Source organism: Denticeps clupeoides, chromosome 12 (assembly GCF_900700375.1).
Source record: "Denticeps clupeoides chromosome 12, fDenClu1.1, whole genome shotgun sequence".
Taxonomy (NCBI): domain Eukaryota; kingdom Metazoa; phylum Chordata; class Actinopteri; order Clupeiformes; family Denticipitidae; genus Denticeps; species Denticeps clupeoides.
In genome coordinates this window covers 18,787,200-18,806,120 of record NC_041718.1, presented here as the reverse complement: position 1 = coordinate 18,806,120, position 18,921 = coordinate 18,787,200, and the positions used below count along the sequence as shown (strand labels likewise).

Genomic DNA, 18,921 nt, shown 5'->3' with positions numbered 1-18,921 from the left:
CGAGTACTGCCGCTGTTTATTTCTCTAGATGTTCCGGAGCCGCCTGTGTTTTTTGCTTGGTTTGTCATTAAAGTCACACTGCAGAGGTGTGTGTGTGTGTGTGTGTGTGTGTGTGTGTGTGTGATGAGTGTGCGAGCAGCGCCACCGTGCGGCAGCAGCTTCATTATTTAATACGCAGCACTGCGGGTTCAAACCTCCTTCCCACCGTCTTCACACACACACACACACACACACACACACGCTGCACGTTATTTACTACAGAATCACGTCACTTCAATAAAACACCATTTCCCGCGCGACTAGAAGACGTGGTCGTGCGTGGGGTGCAGGACAGGAGCAGAACATGAAACATCCATCCGTCCATCATGATCAATATTCTGATGTAACGGCCTCTCTGTGAATGCAAGTTGAATAATTCATGCGGAGTGGGTGTGGTCCTCCCTCCGCGTGTTTTCGGCGTGGAGAGGTGAGGTGAGGTGGATCTCGCCATTTTGCGCCAGGAAGATCTCCTCCTCCTCATCCTCCATCCCTCGGCTTCTCTCCGCGCGTCGCGTCGCGTCGCGTCGCGTTTTTTCTCGCTCGCTCGCTCCCGGAGCGCGGCTCGTGCGCGCGCGCCCCCGCGCCCGCGCGCCAGGTGGAGAGCCGGAGGTTCGAGTCCGAGCCGCGTCACCACCATGTCGGAGGTGCTGCCGTTCAGCGAGGAGAAGATGACGCCGTACGCCGCCGACGGCGACGACGAGCACCTGTCCTTCACCTGCCGCCTGCAGGACACCAACAACTTCTTCAGCGGGACGCAGAACAAGCGACCCCCGAAGCTCGGCCAGATCGGCAGGAGCAAGAGAGGTGAGGGAGAGAGAGAGAGAGAGAGAGAGAGAGAGCAACCGGTCCTGCACCCTGCTGCACCCTACTGCACCCTACTGCACCCTGCTGCACCCCGCATCCACCTGCACCTTCACAAAGCAACGCAGGGTGTCTGTGTGTGTGGAGTTTAGGGAGCACCCGCTTTGTTTATATAACAGTGCTGTGTGTGTGTGTGTATCAGACACGTTTCAGATCGATCTGTTATTGATATTGTGTGTGTGTGTGTATCAGACACGTTTCAGATCGATCTGTTATTGATATCATGTGTGTGTGTGTGTGTGTGTGTGTGTGTGTGTGTGTATCAGACACTTTCTGATCGATCTGTTATTGATATCGTGTGTGTGTGTGTGTGTGTATCAGACACATTTCAGATCGATCTGTTATTGATATTGTGTGTGTGTGTGTGTATCAGACACGTTTCAGATCGATCTGTTATTGATATCATGTGTGTGTGTGTGTGTGTGTGTGTGTGTGTATCAGACACTTTCTGATCGATCTGTTATTTTAGATTAGATTCAACTTTATTGTCATTACACATGTACAAGTACAGGGCAACGAAATGTAGTTTAGGTCTAACCATCGTGTGTGTGTGTAGGTCTAACCATCGTGTGTGATATCGTGTGTGTGTGTGTGTGTGTGTGTATCAGACACATTTCAGATCGATCTGTTATTGATATTGTGTGTGTGTGTGTGTGTGTGTGTATCAGACACGTTTCAGATCGATCTGTTATTGATATCATGTGTGTGTGTGTGTGTGTGTGTGTGTGTGTGTGTATCAGACACTTTCTGATCGATCTGTTATTGATATCGTGTGTGTGTGTGTGTGTGTGTGTATCAGACACATTTCAGATCGATCTGTTATTGATATTGTGTGTGTGTGTGTGTGTGTGTGTATCAGACACGTTTCAGATCGATCTGTTATTGATATCATGTGTGTGTGTGTGTGTGTGTGTGTGTATCAGACACTTTCTGATCGATCTGTTATTGATATCGTGTGTGTGTGTGTGTGTACAATGTAACTGTACAGCGGTCTGTAATCCTCTCTGTGTGTGACAGTAATTGAAGATGATGCTGAAGCTGAGGAGACGCCTGAGAAGGCGACCGAGAAACCCTCCTCCTCTTCCTCCTCCTCCTCCTCCTCCGCTGGCGGCGGCGGCGTGTAGACGGACTGACGTCCCAAAGACTCTTTTGTACATTTAGCAATCGCCGGTTTCTACCTAAAGACGTGACGACCCCCCCCCGGTCCCCGGTCCCCTCGCGCCATCTCATCACCACCTCGCGTCCAGGAGCGGCGATGGCCGGCCCTGAGGGCCCCCCCAGAGGCCCCTGGGTTCCACACAACGCCGGAGGGATGATGGCGCGCCCGAGTGCCATCCGGTGCGGGGATGAGGTGTGGTGGCCGGCCGGACTCGTCTTCTTCTTCCAAACGTGAACACGAACGAGACATCCTTTATCGACACCTTTGTTTTAAAACAGAAAGCGACGCGTTTTTCGGTGTTCGAAATGTGAGCGGCCCGCTCTGATATGAAGGGACAAGGACGATTTCCGCTTCATTTCCCGCATTCCGGCACCGGGCCGCATTCCGAATGTTGCGGTAATGATCATTACGCGGCTACCGGACTCAATATGTCCCTGTTGTATTCCGCCATCGTCGTAGGTGTGCCAAATATAATCCGAGAGTCATGTTCTCCTGGTGGTCCTGGTGGTCACGTTCATATCGGTGTTATAGCTCCTCATGCATGGCAGCACCGCCGTCGTGGTTCCGCGCACGTTTCTGCCGTGGCTTCCGTAATAAAGAGATTTTTTTTTTAAAGCCGGGTGACAGCAGACGGACCTGAGTTTTTTGGGGGTTTTTTTGTGGGTGACATTTGCGGCGGCTCCTCGCCGCTCCCCGAATCAAGGAGCTCCCCGACGTCTGCACCGGAGAGAGAGCCCCCCCCGTCCGAACCGCCGGCGAAGAGGCTGCACTGGGGCCGGCTGCCATGGCAGCGGATGCACCTGCCATGCAGCAGCAGCGAGAGCTGCGCCGCTTCCAGTGGAGGAGGGAGGCGAGGTGGACGCGATCAGAATCTTTTCGCAGGAACGTGCCGGGTTCGGCCCTGCCACGTGCATTTGGTTCATTTTTCCACGGCTCTGGTGGAAAAGGTCCGATGGCGGTCCCCAATTTGGAACCTATGCCTCATTTTCCCCTTACTCCACCCACCTCGCATGAAATTGCAGGTTCTCGGTGCCACCGCCAGATTCCAGGAAATCCCACATATGACAGATAATCCCTGTTTGGGGCAGTGGTGGCCTAGCGGTTAAGGAAGCGGCCCCGTAATCAGAAGGTTGCTGGTTCGAATCCCGATCCGCCAAGGTGTCACTGAGCAAAGCACGGTCCCCACACACTGCTCCCCGGGTGCCTGTCATGGCTGCCCACTGCTCACTCAGGGTGATGGGTTAAAAGCAGAGGGCAAATTTCACTGTGTGCACCGTGTGCTGTGCTGCTGTGTATCACGTGACAATCACTACACTTTACTTTACTTTAGGTAACTGCGGTAACTTTAGCTAAAGCAAATGGTGGAAAATGGTGGACATTTTTTGTGACGCTGTCACTCTGTTGTCACTCGACTCACAAAGCCGCGACCCCGTCGAGACCAACGGAGGTTCTCCATCATGTCCCGAGGCTCGGCTAATGGAGGGGATGCCATTTAATGCCCACCCCCACCTTCTGGCCAGATGCAAGCAGACCAAGTGTGGGACAAGAAGTTCATCTGTGTGGGATTCCGTGGTACAGGTTAAGAAAATTCCCATCGGGTTCGATGACGTAGCTATATATATCTCACACATGCAAATTAGGCATCCACTAAATAATCACTGAACAGGAAGCGGTCATCATCCCACTAACCCCCGTCCACCGGGACACTCCGCTCTGACAGAACATGTTCTTATCGTGGTAGTCGTCATTTCTGCAGAAGTTCCATTTCTCTGTGTAGAAAAACGTGTTGTGTCGCCATAATAGGGTGAGTCCAGCAGGCATCTTCCAGATGTTCCACACGTCTCTTATGCACACGCAGGCTGATCGACGTTCATCTCGGCCTCTTGGTGGGGCCTCCACTTCTCACCTCAGTGACTTCAGGACTTTTCGACTACGAGTCCACTTCCTTGCCCGCTAGGCCACCACTGACCCATGCTGGTGTACGGCGGGTTTGGCTTCCGGTGCAGAATTACCAGCCACCATAGAGGTGGTCACCGCAGGGACCACCTTGGATGCAGCACAGCCCAGAAGGGGACACCTGGTCCCCGACACCACCTCCCTCCGTCCAAAACCAGCACCAGGAGATGGATGGAAATAACCCAAACCACCGGCCATCAGGCGGTGTAACACACAGACATGCAAAAAATGGCATTTGCATCAGCTTCCCGCCTCTGCCGCGCGACGGTCCGCAGGATACCCCCCCCCCCGGAATTTGCATCGTGACGCGGCGGAACGCGGCCCTGACCTCCGGAAAGGTCACGGCGGTGAGCGCAAATGAAGTATTCACGCGCCTGGAGCCACTTTCGTTCACCGCACCGCCGGTTGCATAACCGGCTGCTATCGATCTTCCGTACGTTTGGGGAGAAGAACCCTCGGCTCTCGGACGAGGCAACTTTTGCATGGAGATTATTTTCCGTCTCCGCGGCAGAGAAGGGACAACACGCGGTTACACGCGTAACCGTGTAAGCCGCCCTGCTGAATAAAACATGTCGTCCCCGATGGAAGTCCCCCATTGGTCGCTGGGTTGGGCCCGAGGTGTATGTCCCGCTGGCCCCGGCCGGGATCGGAGAGTGCCGTGTTTAAAGTGGTTTTTACGAACTGTTCACACGACTGCAGGATCATTCAAACCGCTGACCTGTGTATCAGACACGTTTCAGATCGATCTGTTATTGATATCATGTGTGTGTGTGTGTGTGTGTGTGTGTGTGTGTGTATCAGACACTTTCTGATCGATCTGTTATTGATATCGTGTGTGTGTGTGTGTGTGTGTGTATCAGACACATTTCAGATCGATCTGTTATTGATATTGTGTGTGTGTGTGTGTGTGTGTGTATCAGACACGTTTCAGATCGATCTGTTATTGATATCATGTGTGTGTGTGTGTGTGTGTGTGTGTATCAGACACTTTCTGATCGATCTGTTATTGATATCGTGTGTGTGTGTGTGTGTACAATGTAACTGTACAGCGGTCTGTAATCCTCTCTGTGTGTGACAGTAATTGAAGATGATGCTGAAGCTGAGGAGACGCCTGAGAAGGCGACCGAGAAACCCTCCTCCTCTTCCTCCTCCTCCTCCTCCTCCGCTGGCGGCGGCGGCGTGTAGACGGACTGACGTCCCAAAGACTCTTTTGTACATTTAGCAATCGCCGGTTTCTACCTAAAGACGTGACGACCCCCCCCGGTCCCCGGTCCCCTCGCGCCATCTCATCACCACCTCGCGTCCAGGAGCGGCGATGGCCGGCCCTGAGGGCCCCCCCAGAGGCCCCTGGGTTCCACACAACGCCGGAGGGATGATGGCGCGCCCGAGTGCCATCCGGTGCGGGGATGAGGTGTGGTGGCCGGCCGGACTCGTCTTCTTCTTCCAAACGTGAACACGAACGAGACATCCTTTATCGACACCTTTGTTTAAAACAGAAAGCGACGCGTTTTTCGGTGTTCGAAATGTGAGCGGCCGCTCTGATATGAAGGGACAAGGACGATTTCCGCTTCATTTCCCGCATTCCGGCACCGGGCCGCATTCCGAATGTTGCGGTAATGATCATTACGCGGCTACCGGACTCAATATGTCCCTGTTGTATTCCGCCATCGTCGTAGGTGTGCCAAATATAATCCGAGAGTCATGTTCTCCTGGTGGTCCTGGTGGTCACGTTCATATCGGTGTTATAGCTCCTCATGCATGGCAGCACCGCCGTCGTGGTTCCGCGCACGTTTCTGCCGTGGCTTCCGTAATAAAGAGATTTTTTTTTTAAAGCCGGGTGACAGCAGACGGACCTGAGTTTTTTGGGGGTTTTTTTGTGGGTGACATTTGCGGCGGCTCCTCGCCGCTCCCCGAATCAAGGAGCTCCCCGACGTCTGCACCGGAGAGAGAGCCCCCCCGTCCGAACCGCCGGCGAAGAGGCTGCACTGGGGCCGGCTGCCATGGCAGCGGATGCACCTGCCATGCAGCAGCAGCGAGAGCTGCGCCGCTTCCAGTGGAGGAGGGAGGCGAGGTGGACGCGATCAGAATCTTTTCGCAGGAACGTGCCGGGTTCGGCCCTGCCACGTGCATTTGGTTCATTTTTCCACGGCTCTGGTGGAAAAGGTCCGATGGCGGTCCCCAATTTGGAACCTATGCCTCATTTTCCCCTTACTCCACCCACCTCGCATGAAATTGCAGGTTCTCGGTGCCACCGCCAGATTCCAGGAAATCCCACATATGACAGATAATCCCTGTTTGGGGCAGTGGTGGCCTAGCGGTTAAGGAAGCGGCCCCGTAATCAGAAGGTTGCTGGTTCGAATCCCGATCCGCCAAGGTGTCACTGAGCAAAGCACGGTCCCCACACACTGCTCCCCGGGTGCCTGTCATGGCTGCCCACTGCTCACTCAGGGTGATGGGTTAAAAGCAGAGGGCAAATTTCACTGTGTGCACCGTGTGCTGTGCTGCTGTGTATCACGTGACAATCACTACACTTTACTTTACTTTAGGTAACTGCGGTAACTTTAGCTAAAGCAAATGGTGGAAAATGGTGGACATTTTTTGTGACGCTGTCACTCTGTTGTCACTCGACTCACAAAGCCGCGACCCCGTCGAGACCAACGGAGGTTCTCCATCATGTCCCGAGGCTCGGCTAATGGAGGGGATGCCATTTAATGCCCACCCCCACCTTCTGGCCAGATGCAAGCAGACCAAGTGTGGGACAAGAAGTTCATCTGTGTGGGATTCCGTGGTACAGGTTAAGAAAATTCCCATCGGGTTCGATGACGTAGCTATATATATCTCACACATGCAAATTAGGCATCCACTAAATAATCACTGAACAGGAAGCGGTCATCATCCCACTAACCCCCGTCCACCGGGACACTCCGCTCTGACAGAACATGTTCTTATCGTGGTAGTCGTCATTTCTGCAGAAGTTCCATTTCTCTGTGTAGAAAAACGTGTTGTGTCGCCATAATAGGGTGAGTCCAGCAGGCATCTTCCAGATGTTCCACACGTCTCTTATGCACACGCAGGCTGATCGACGTTCATCTCGGCCTCTTGGTGGGGCCTCCACTTCTCACCTCAGTGACTTCAGGACTTTTCGACTACGAGTCCACTTCCTTGCCCGCTAGGCCACCACTGACCCATGCTGGTGTACGGCGGGTTTGGCTTCCGGTGCAGAATTACCAGCCACCATAGAGGTGGTCACCGCAGGGACCACCTTGGATGCAGCACAGCCCAGAAGGGGACACCTGGTCCCCGACACCACCTCCCTCCGTCCAAAACCAGCACCAGGAGATGGATGGAAATAACCCAAACCACCGGCCATCAGGCGGTGTAACACACAGACATGCAAAAAATGGCATTTGCATCAGCTTCCCGCCTCTGCCGCGCGACGGTCCGCAGGATACCCCCCCCCCCGGAATTTGCATCGTGACGCGGCGGAACGCGGCCCTGACCTCCGGAAAGGTCACGGCGGTGAGCGCAAATGAAGTATTCACGCGCCTGGAGCCACTTTCGTTCACCGCACCGGCGTTGGCCACATCGCGTGACCCCTGACCCCCCCCCCCCGGGGCCCGGCGAGCGCGCCGCACCGGAACGGACTGCTGGTGCCGGCAGCACACGGAGAGCCGCGCTCAGTATGCACGCCGTGCACAGCGCGGAGACACGCCGTTGGCCGACTGGACTGTTGCCATAGTAACCATCACAGGCTTCTGCTCTCTTGGCTGCTGCAAAGTCGTCGAGGGGGGTTGGTGGGGGGTTCTAACAGAGCATCAGCAGAAGCCGCCTGTCGCTGACGTCAGGATCCATCCCGCATCGCCTCTGTTGCGTACGAATCCGGTAAATGAGGAAATGGGCGCGGCCGCTGAGAAGAAGTGCGCACGTGGAGATTTGCATAACCGGCTGCTATCGATCTTCCGTACGTTTGGGGAGAAGAACCCTCGGCTCTCGGACGAGGCAACTTTTGCATGGAGATTATTTTCCGTCTCCGCGGCAGAGAAGGGACAACACGCGGTTACACGCGTAACCGTGTAAGCCGCCCTGCTGAATAAAACATGTCGTCCCCGATGGAAGTCCCCCATTGGTCGCTGGGTTGGGCCCGAGGTGTATGTCCCGCTGGCCCCGGCCGGGATCGGAGAGTGCCGTGTTTAAAGTGGTTTTTACGAACTGTTCACACGACTGCAGGATCATTCAAACCGCTGACCTGTGCAGAAATGAAACGCGTCAAACGCGGGGAAATAATGATGCAACGTCTTTCTGAACGAGGGGACACAAAGGCAGGCTTGGGTGTCAGCATTACAAAAGGAACACTTCATTATTGATGTGCACTTTAATTGCCGGTATCAATAAATTATTACAGAATTCATACACGGCCCTGAAAAAGCAGCCGTCGGGCCCTGAGCTTTGGTGAAATCCACCAACGCAGGAGGCAGACAGGCGTGGAGGATCCCGGGTCTCGTTTCAGGGAGCCAGACGGGCCGTGGCTCTGAATCCAAATGAATCTGTGGCTCGCCATTTCAGTGTGGCGTCCTCCGCAGCATCGACTCATCCTTTTTTTTTGTGATTTACATTTACAGCATTTTCCAGATGCCCTTATCCAGAGCAACTTATAATCAGTAGTTACAGGGACAGTCCCCCCCTGGAGACACTCAGACACTCCTGCTCCGGGACACAATAAGTAGTAAGTGGTAGTAAGTGGGATTTGAACCTGGGTCTTCGGGTTCATAGGCGAGTGTGTTACCCACTAGGCTACTACCACCGCATCTCTGTGGTCCATGTGAAGTGATTGTCACATGTGATACACAGCACACAGTGCACACAGTGAAATTTATCCTCTACATTTAACCCATCTGAGCAGTGGGCAGCCATGACAGGCGCCCGGGGAGCAGTGTGTGGGGACGGTGCTTTGCTCAGTGGCACCTCAGTGGCACCTTGGCGGATCAGGATTCGAACCAGCAACCTTCTGATTACGGGGCCGCTTCTTTAACCGCTAGGCCACCACTGCCCCATGAAACTACCCCATAAAACTACTAAAACTAAATGAATTAAAAACATCTATTTGATATAGAAACACATCCCGACAGTATATGAGTGGATTTTTAAATTAATATATATTTATATAATATATGTCATAATAAAATGCACAATAAAGTGCACATGAATGCACAAAGCACACACACAATTTTAAGAAATAGTTACCTTATTCTGGAAATGGTTGAAAATGACAGTGAATTTGTTTTAATTAAAATACACAAAAATTTGAATAAATAGAATGCATAATACATTTAATTAAGCAACATTTTTTTCTAACATGTTCATTTCAAATTGAAGCAAAACTGAAGGTCCAAAGTCAGGAAAATGCACTCTGCCACAGGCCCAGCAACTTGAGGTGCTGACCTCCAAAATGTCCAGTTCTGAATCCAATCCAGCATGTGCATGTTCTGGAAACATAAGCTTGACCCACTGAGGGACCAACTCACAACTTCCAGTAAGGACCTGCTGCTGACAAACCGGCGACAGATACAACAGCGGTCACCTTCAAAGGACTAATGGAGTCCATGCCTAAAGGTCGTAGGGGTCAGTATCAATCAGATGATAATAAATGAATGCTAATTAGTGCATGTGATGATCCATACATATTCTTTCTGAAATATATCATGGACAGATAAATAAACAAACACATGTTATATCCACCCACGTGGCCGCCAACGCACCCATCCTTCCGTCCACCTGCTAATTTATTTTAGCTCAATTATGTAAGTGTGATGAGTGCGGGAGTGTGGCGGCATCTGCTGGTGGCGACCGGAACTGCGCACAGCGGGAATTTCACCTTCCCTTCAGTCAGCGGCCGAGCGCGACCGGGACAACCACTGACCCGGAGTCTCTGTCGCCTGTTTCCGTGACATCGATCAACCAACTGACCGCGCCGTAGTTCCCGAAAATCAGGACGGCGGCGAACGCGGCCGCTTTCTGTCACGTGTCCGGCCCGGAACCTTTCTTCTTTGCGGCAGCGCGTTCCGGCCGGACCGAGATTTCAGCGCACCGGGACTGTTTCCCATGTCGCCATTGTGGGGATTTTAGGCTTCGAGTGAAACTTTGCCGGCCGAACGGACAGCGCCCCCGTTATATTTTATTCACTTTTTTTTTTTAATTCGTCGAGGCATCATGGCGACGGACTCGTGGGCGCTGGCGGTGGACGAGCAGGAGGCCGCGGCGGAGTCGGTAGGGCCCGATCCATTCACGGTCCACACGCGTCGGCGGCTTCTGCGAAGTCGGCGAGAAATGTCGCCTGTGGTGGCCCGTGGTTTAAATGACACTTTTCTTTTCGAACGAGCAGATCGGCGGCCTGCGGATCCGCGAGAAGGGAGACGAGCCCAAGCCGGAGGAAAACGGTGAGAGCGGCGGCTACAAAATACAATTACGTTCCGGCATCATGTCGATTTTCGTGCTGTTAACGCTGACCTGGGACTGTTCTCCCAGGTGCTCAGACCGGACCGAGTGAAGAGGAGAAGGACGACGGTGGGACTTTTTCAACCAAACTAATTTGTCGTTGCTCAAATTATCCTTGCAGCTCCGGGCCTGAACTTTTCTTTCTTTCTATTTTCTTCCAGACGACCGAGCGGCTCAGTCTCTGCTGAATAAGTTGATACGCAGCAACCTGGTGAACACGACCAATCAGGTGGAGGTCCTCCAGAGGGACCCCAACTCTCCGCTGTACTCGGTCAGGTCGTTCGAGGAGCTGCGCTTGTGAGTGGGTTCTCTTTGCTTCAACACTTCATAGAACCCCTAATACAGGCCAGCACTTTCACTTTCAATCACCTCTGCAACCTCAACCCCCCCAGAATCCTTGCACAAACTTTTTAATTTTGCACATTTTTTAAACATTTTTAACTACCTGTTACACATATTTTATGTTAATAACATAAGTGTAACATTTGGTTATGTTTGCAGTATTTGCATATTGGTTCATTGTATATTTGCAATATTGAGGTTTGTTGCAGTTGCTAAAGCATTTCACTGCACATCATACCATGTATGACTGTGTATGTGACAAATACAATTGTAAATTATTTGAGAATTTTTCTCTGGCCGTCCTGAATGTGCGCTGCTTCTGAACAGAAAGCCACAGCTCCTGCAGGGCGTCTACGCCATGGGATTCAACAGACCCTCCAAAATCCAGGAGACGGCGCTGCCCATGATGCTGGCGGAACCGTGAGTGGCCTTGAATCTGTGCTTTAATTTCCCGACGCGGACCTGATCTGACGATAAGATTGTTGTCTCTGCCTGCCCGGCCCTCTCCAGCCCACAGAACCTGATCGCTCAGTCCCAGTCCGGAACTGGGAAGACGGCGGCGTTTGTGTTGGCGATGCTGAGTCACGTGGACCCGGCTAACCGATGGCCTCAGGTGTGTCCGGATTTGTCCCTGTAAAGTACCCTGCTCCCAGAGTGGCTTAGGGAAGTGGACTGATGGCGTGTGGGTAAATGTTGCGATTGACTGGTGCTTGTTTCTTCAGTGTCTCTGCGTGTCGCCCACGTATGAACTGGCCCTGCAGACTGGAAAGGTCATTGAGCAGATGGGCAAATTCTACCCTGAGGTCAAGCTGATGTACGCCATCCGAGGAAACAAATGTAAGCAGTGCTCTGAGTGTGTTTTAAAGGTCCCCTATCATGAAAATCTGACTGTGAGATTATTTAACATTTAATACGAGTTTCCCTAGCCTGTCTATGGTCCTGCAGTGGCTAGAAATGGTGACGTGTATAAAGTGTTTTGATCGTTCAGAGAGCGGCAGCTCAGGTGGTCTGATCTGGAATTTGTCCCCTTATGATGTCATAAGGGGAAAGGTTACCTCCCGTTTCTCATGCTTTTTCCTGCCCAGAGAATTTCCAGCCCCTCCCCTAAAACATTCCACTAACCGCCGTGGCTTCCAAACATGTGAAGCATTGCAGTTGCTCAGTGATTAATGAGCACAATTATTTATTTATTTATTTTAAACTTCAGCCACGCAAGACTCTAGAGAAATCAGTGGGTTCATTAAAGTTTTTCTGGAAAAAAACGTTGACACTACTTCCTGTCTGCGGCAAACATTGTGGTTGGTGAATGGTGTCGATGACGCTACTTCTGCGAATGCCTGCTCAACTTCTACGGGCCGCTCTCCTCCTCGTCCCGCCTCTCTCTTCCTCATTAGCATTTAAAGCAACAGACACCGAAACGGCACGTCATGGGGGAATCCCATTGTGGGACTGGATCAAAGTGGCTGTAATTCTACACCAAGACTGAATTTTGGAAAGAGACGTCAGATACAGTTTTAGGGGACACTAAGACTTATATTTTTTTAAATAAAAAATAATAATAATAATAAAAAAAAAAACATACATACACATTTATAAAAAGCAAAAAATGAGATCTTAATGAAGCGGTTTACTTTTGAAGTTCTTGGTAGTTGAATGACTGCAGCATGATGCGGATGATCATTATAATTCTCAATGTATAGTGGACCGTGGTGTGAAGCTCCAGGAACAGATTGTGATCGGCACGCCGGGTACAGTGCTGGACTGGTGCTCTAAACTCAGGTTCATCGACCCCAAGAAGATCAAGGTGTTTGTGCTGGACGAGGCCGACGTCATGATTGCCACACAGGGTCACCAGGACCAGAGCATCCGCATCCAGAGGTGGGTCTTCAGTCCCGGTGGTCAGAATGAGGTGGGATTTAACGTTCCAATAGGTCTGCAACTAACATGCTGTTTAACGGGAGAAAAAAGCCTAGATAATTTCGGCCCTACATCCCATCCGTTCTCATGGTTTAATTAGTTTTCTCTGCTGTGGAGAAAAGTGGGAATGTCAGTGTGCAGAATTCCCAGGAAGGCTCTTGACAGGTTTCCATGTCATTCTAGGATGTTGCCCAAGAACTGTCAGATGCTGCTGTTTTCCGCCACGTTTGAGGAGAGCGTGTGGAACTTTGCCAAGAGAATAGTCCCCGAACCCAACATCATCAAACTGAAACGGGAGGAGGAGACCCTGGACACAATCAAGCAGTATTACGTCAACTGCAACTGCAAGGAGGAGAAGTTCCAGGCACTGTGCAACATCTATGGTGCCATCACCATCGCCCAGGCCATGATCTTCTGCCACGTACGTCAGCTACCTTCATCAGCAGGTTGTGCATTTTTACTAGACCGTTCTTAACTCATTTCCTCGCTGCCACAGACCAGGAAGACGGCCGGCTGGCTCGCTGCAGAGCTGTCGAGGGAGGGCCACCAGGTGGCGCTACTAAGTGGGGAGATGATGGTGGAGCAGAGGGCCGCAGTGATCGAACGTTTCCGAGATGGGAAGGAGAAAGTCTTGGTCACCACCAACGTCTGTGCACGAGGTGTGTTATCCATGTTCCAGGGTCATTTACCGTCATCATGTGACTTCTGACCCTGCTCCATGACATGAAAATGTGAGATGATTTAATACGAGTTCTCCTAACCTGTCCATGGTCCTGCAGTGGCTAGAAAAGACAACACGTGCACATTTACAGCATTTATCAGACGCCCTTATCCAGAGCGACTTATAATCAGTAGTTACAGGGACAGTCCCCCCTGGAGACACTCAGGGTTAAGTGTCTTGCTCAGGGACACGATGGTAGTAAGTGGGATTTGAACCCAGGTCTTCTGGTTCACAGGCGAGTGTGTTACCTGCTAGGCTACTACCACCTAGGTGTAAGCATTGCAGTTGCTCTGTGATCGGATGTAAAAACGAGCTCTGCCTTGTGAGATTCTGAAGAACCAATGGGTTCATTTTATTCTTTTTCTGGGAAAATGGCAACATTTAATTCCTGTTTGCGGCCTCCTCATTAGCATTTAAAGCGACCTGGGAAATCTCATTGTGGGACTGGATCAAAGTGGCTGTAATTCTGCACCACGGCTGAATTCTGGAAAGAGACTTCAGCTACAGTATTAGGGGGACCAACAAGACCGAAATAAAAGCAAAAAAAAATTCTAGTTGGGACCTTTTAAAGGCAGGGTTCTTACGGTCATTAAAAACCTGGAAAAGTCATGGAATACCAAATAAACATAGTTTTGGAAAAGTCTGTTTGGAAATCTGACACACGGATGGATGTATAATGAAGTACATAGAAAAACGCTTCTCGCGCAGTCTTACGGGAACAATGACTTGTTCTGATGGGAAAAGGCTTGAGAACCCTCATCTAATGAAACCACATTCGTGGTGAAATGAAATCAGAATTGGCTTTCTGATTCGATTACAGGTATCGACGTGGAGCAGGTGTCTGTGGTGATCAACTTCGATTTGCCAGTGGATAAAGACGGTAATCCGGACAACGAGACATACCTGCACAGGATTGGACGGACTGGGCGCTTTGGGAAGAGGGGTCTGGCGATCAACATGGTGGACAGCAAGGCCAGCATGAACATCCTGAACCGCATCCAGGAGCACTTCAGTACGTAGTTTACACCCACCTCTCGGCGGATAACCCTCAGTTCTGGTTCTAAAAAAAACGTTCTTGACTTCACAGATAAAAAGATCGAGAAGCTGGACACAGACGATTTGGACGAAATTGAGAAAATTGCCAACTGAGCAGCATCTGGTGGACTTTGCAGCACGTTTTTTTTAGTTTTGGGGCGCGTTTTTATAAAATGTCCTGGTTTTTAAAACATTTCCACACTTTGTAAATCTTAATAAAATCTAGAACTTTCACATTTTTCCCTCCCAATGAATTCTGGACACACAATGGATGACCAAGGTTTTTTTTTTTTTTTTTGCCATCACAAAGGTCAATGAAAGTCAAGGTCAATGGAGGAAAGGAAGAAATGGAGGGAAAAAAAAAAAAAAAGACTTTGGAATGTTCAGGTCTTTCCAGGAATGAAGAGACATTCACAGGACTGAAGAAAAATAGTTTAATACAGAATTTAACAAATTATTCACGTGTCGACGTTCGTGTGTTGCTGTTCTCTCCTGAGGTCTGGGGGAATAAAACAGAACGTTGAGGGTTCTTTCCAGCTTGCCCTGTAAACTAACTTCGTGATGAATCGTTTTGCTTAGCGCTCACCTGCCTCTCGGTACTCTACGCGGGTCAGGAAGAGGCCGTGAGGAGGTGCTGCCGTGTTCTGGGGGTACAGCAGGGAGTCGCGGGCCTCCAGCAGCTCCCCGACCTGAGAGACGCTCTGTTTCCCCCGGCCAACAGCGACCAGCGCTCCGGTCATCCTGCGCACCTTCACAAATAAACATCATCGTTCATTTCTTCAAATAGCAAAAAATACATTTCAACCTGCACAATGAGGATGGAATTTGATCACATTAAAGAGGTGAACTGTTGGTGCAGCTACAGATATAATAAAATGGTACGCACTTGTTTGTAGAGGAAGGAGCGACTCTTGAAGGTTAATTCCCAAAACTGGATGTCTCTAAAAGAGAGGAAACGTCTTTTCAACCATTTACACATGAAAAGGCGAGTTGTATATCCAAGCGTGGACTACATTGGTTTTGCAAACATTTACAGGAGCTAAAATTTTGCGGCTTCAGACCTTCAAAGTTAAATAATTCGCCACCTCAAATGCCAAATGGAGCTGTAGTGGCCTAACAAGTAAGGAAACAGACCCAGAATCTGAGGGTTGCTGCTTCAAATCCCAAACTGCCAATGTGCCACTGAGAAACGCACACTTATAAGTTGTGGATGATTGGGGTCTGGTTGGATGGATGGAATATGAGGGAGGGATGGATGGAATATGATGGATGGATGGAATATAAGTTGTGGATAGTTGAGTCTGGTTGGATGGATGGAATATGAGGGAGGGATGGATGGATGGAATATGAGGGAGGGATGGATGGAATATGATGGATGGATGGATGGATGGAATATAAGTTGTGGATAGTTGTGTCTGGTTGGATAAATGGAATATAAGTTGTGGATAGTTGTGTCTGGTTGGATAAATGGAATATAAGTTGTGGATGGTTGGATGGATGGAATATGAGTTGTGGATGGTTGGACTGATGGAATATGAGTTGTGGATGGTGTCTGGTTGGTTGGTTGGATGGATGGAATATGAGTTGTGTCTGTTTGGATTGATGGAATATGAGTTGTGTCTGTTTGGATTGATGGAATAGGAGTTGTGGATGGTGTCTGGTTGGTTGGATGGATGGAATATCAGTTATGGATTGTTGTGCCGGTGGCCACACTGACCTGTAAAAGTGCTGCTGGGTGAAGGAAGTGCCTGGCTGCATCTCCACCACATCCAGGGTCTTCAGTGGGTTCTTGAAGGGGGTCTCAGAGTTTATAGCTCGGAAGCTGCTGAAATCATGGGTCCCCTGCAGCACGGTGGCGGCCCGGCGCATGGCGTCCACATCCAACTCTCTGCCATGGGTGGGGCACAGACTGAGCTTTTTATGTTGGGTTTCACGACACTGACATGTTAACTGAGGAGTGATGCATTCTGGGAAATCAGTAACCGTCCTGAATAAAGCAGTGAGGGTGAAGCAGCACTCTGTATGTGTGTGTGAGATGATGAGACTTGAAGAACTCACGTATCTCGTAGCGACCAGCACAGGCCACTCTCAGTCACCGGCATCAGTGTGATATGGGGGGCGCCGGTTGCCAGGCGATAGACGTAGGTCCGCGATACGGCCTGATATCGAGCGTTAAAGTCGCCCGGCACATGATGAGCCCTGATCACCCTGAGCGCAAGGTCAACAATCAGTAATTCACATATGTCCAACATCCGATAATCATTCCCCAGTAAAAACACACATTTGTTCATCCTAAATTTAAAACTAAATGGACCTGAAATCATTTAATACGTGTTTTATTAATTTCTAAATCATTTAAATCTGTTTCTATGGCAACCACAGATTGACATTTACACAGACACAGACCCTTACGGGGGAAAAAAAGAAACTCAACAAAGTGGTGAAACTGGTCTCCCTGCGTCACTGTGTATCATCACACACACACACACATACACACACACACAGACTCCTGACAGTAAACCAATCACAGAAGTGGATAATGTTCTAAAGACTAGATCAATAAAATCAGAGCTTGCACCCACTGCTCTGGACACAGGTGATGTTTCTCTGGACCTCAAACTTAGAACCCAGAGAGATCCTGCAAAGATCCTGCAAAGATCCTGCGTTTCCAGTCCACAGCCTCTAACCTGATGGGGTCGTGCCGTTCAGCAGGTGGGTCTCACCGGATTGGCTCTGGCTTCAGATGGTGGTTCAGGGCGTCGACCAGGACGTCCTCCTCAAACGGGGCCCTGCCATCCTTGCGCTGAATGTCCACGTGAGCCGAATTGCAAAGGGCATGGACTCCTGTGTCCGTCCGGCTGGAAATGGACACTGAAACCTGGTTCACAGGCCGCAGCTTCCGCACTGCATCCTGCCGACGGTGATGGGAAGTTCAGACTCAGACGTAATTCGCCACTGTGCTGCAGTTCTTTTTTTGTCCATTTCTGGAGACTTTCATCTAACTCCATTGCATCTCACCACATCACCCACATTATGTGAAATCCATCTTTTCGGTTATAAGCTATTGACAATTTTTTATACAATCAAATCTATTTAAGTTTCTATCCTCTTGATTTAAAAAAAGTGTCATTACAACTTAATGTCTACATCTAATCACAAAAATTCTAATTGGACATTAGAACCATGTTGCATCGCTGTATTAGCGCTTTTTTTTTTGTACTTAAGTACATTTTAAGGAGGTATTTTTACAGCTCTGAACATATATTAAATTGTGTTAGTGGGGTGAAAGGTAATAACAATTCTAGTGAACTCAGAAATTATAAAAGGTTATGCATCGGATGGGGGCGAAAGAGACTGTCGATTGTCCAGCGAAGACTTTCAATCAGAGAAAACCCATCTGACCTACTGACCTCCAGGAAGTTCTGGACTCCTTCTCCTCCTTGGTGAGGAGGAGTCTTCATCACGCCACTAGAGGAACAGTGAAGGGTCGTGTTATTTAAACCTGTCTGGTGACCGGGAGGGAAGGGAATTCTGTCTCTGGCTGACAAGCAAGATGGTGGCGCTACCTGAATTTGGTCCCCGCATACTGGAAAAAGATCAGATATCGACAGCGCATGTGGGTCCGAACTCGCGATCAGCTTACTGCATTGAACCGAATCGAACCGCGGGGTTCCTCTCACACCCGACGTTCGCCCCCGGCACGGAAACACGGCGCTGTGGCCGTGAGAGCTCGAACCGCCGCGGTGAAGCGCAGAACGAATTCAGAACCGGTCACACTTTCTGTTGTGTGGTGACGTCACGGCGGCTGCCCCGCCCACTTTTCGAATCAACTGGGGGACTATCGATGAATTCCTCTACTTAAAAATAACGCTCAGGTTATTATCTGCTCCCATTTTACATTTCTCTGGTTTTTAACATCAAATGAAAACATTTTGCACCACCCTAATATCATTCTCCTGAATTAACACAACAGCCACGCTCCCGCAGAACCCACCACAGACACACCACCAGTGTTGAATATCACAACGAGTACTGTTATATTTCTTACGGCTTGTCTCGGATTGAAGTAAATTGGTTGTTTGTAGGGAGACCAGCCCAGGGGTTTCCACAGAACAGCATTTCTTAGCTGAATTGGATTTAGATAAAAGCCATGACTGACCCAAAGCAAGGCTCCTTACGTTCGTCCTTATTGGACAGCTGAACTCTGGTTGAAATTCAGCCCTTCCAACTGAGAAATCTGGAACTCCATAACATCATGTCGTTTCACATTCTTCATTTCAACGTGTTTCAGTGTGGGCTCTTCTCGGCCTCACGTTCCAGAGTCAGTACCGCGAACGCCGCTGGTTGTCTCTGCGGAGAGATATTTGTAGACGCTCCCTTGACACTCGGCGGAGCCGCT

The 18,921-nt window shown here is 50.1% G+C and overlaps 3 protein-coding genes across 4 annotated transcripts; 2 read left to right on the top strand and 1 right to left on the bottom strand.

The window, feature by feature from the left end:
* Nucleotides 1-300: 300 nt before the first annotated feature.
* On the top strand, nt 301-2,316 carry camk2n1a (calcium/calmodulin dependent protein kinase II inhibitor 1a). Its single transcript, XM_028999101.1, has 2 exons — nt 301-843; nt 1,918-2,316. The coding sequence occupies exons 1-2, from the start codon at nt 675-677 to the stop codon at nt 2,022-2,024; spliced, it is 276 nt and encodes a 91-aa protein (XP_028854934.1). The 5' UTR covers nt 301-674; the 3' UTR covers nt 2,025-2,316.
* A 7,638-nt stretch (nt 2,317-9,954) lies between these two features.
* Nucleotides 9,955-15,076, top strand: ddx19b (DEAD-box helicase 19b). Its single transcript, XM_028999063.1, has 12 exons — nt 9,955-10,279; nt 10,395-10,449; nt 10,538-10,576; nt 10,669-10,804; nt 11,177-11,269; nt 11,360-11,462; nt 11,572-11,686; nt 12,550-12,727; nt 12,950-13,187; nt 13,263-13,425; nt 14,308-14,499; nt 14,575-15,076. Exons 1-12 carry the CDS (start codon nt 10,223-10,225, stop codon nt 14,634-14,636), a joined length of 1,431 nt encoding a protein of 476 aa, XP_028854896.1. The 5' UTR covers nt 9,955-10,222; the 3' UTR covers nt 14,637-15,076.
* Nucleotides 14,943-18,511, bottom strand: pusl1 (pseudouridine synthase like 1). Of its 2 annotated transcripts, none has more exons than XM_028999065.1 (8): nt 18,089-18,511; nt 17,933-17,990; nt 17,246-17,433; nt 16,581-16,721; nt 16,240-16,410; nt 15,409-15,463; nt 15,109-15,271; nt 14,943-15,021 (listed from the first exon to the last, which is right to left on the bottom strand). In XM_028999065.1, the coding sequence occupies exons 1-8, from the start codon at nt 18,136-18,138 to the stop codon at nt 14,981-14,983; spliced, it is 867 nt and encodes a 288-aa protein (XP_028854898.1). In that variant the 5' UTR covers nt 18,139-18,511; the 3' UTR covers nt 14,943-14,980. The 2 variants fall into 2 exon arrangements, with proteins under 2 accessions (XP_028854898.1, XP_028854897.1); XM_028999064.1 differs by having other exon boundaries at nt 16,581-16,730; nt 18,089-18,505.
* Nucleotides 18,512-18,921: the final 410 nt, after the last annotated feature.

Bases quoted from the DNA above. Each gene is read 5' to 3' on its own strand.
- camk2n1a (XM_028999101.1), top strand. From the start codon at position 675: ATGTCGGAGGTGCTGCCGTTCAGCGAGGAGAAGATGACGCCGTACGCC. The intron at 844-1,917 runs GTGAGGGAGAGA...TGTGTGTGACAG, and splicing joins GATCGGCAGGAGCAAGAGAG to TAATTGAAGATGATGCTGAA.
- ddx19b (XM_028999063.1), top strand. From the start codon at position 10,223: ATGGCGACGGACTCGTGGGCGCTGGCGGTGGACGAGCAGGAGGCCGCG. The intron at 13,426-14,307 runs GTGTGTTATCCA...ATTCGATTACAG, and splicing joins CACCAACGTCTGTGCACGAG to GTATCGACGTGGAGCAGGTG. The intron at 14,500-14,574 runs GTACGTAGTTTA...TTGACTTCACAG, and splicing joins CCGCATCCAGGAGCACTTCA to ATAAAAAGATCGAGAAGCTG.
- pusl1 (XM_028999064.1), bottom strand. From the start codon at position 18,138: ATGCGCTGTCGATATCTGATCTTTTTCCAGTATGCGGGGACCAAATTC. The intron at 17,434-17,932 runs GTCAGTAGGTCA...CACCGTCGGCAG, and splicing joins GAGTCCAGAACTTCCTGGAG to GATGCAGTGCGGAAGCTGCG. The intron at 15,464-16,239 runs GTCAGTGTGGCC...CCTCTCTTTTAG, and splicing joins ACCCAGCAGCACTTTTACAG to AGACATCCAGTTTTGGGAAT.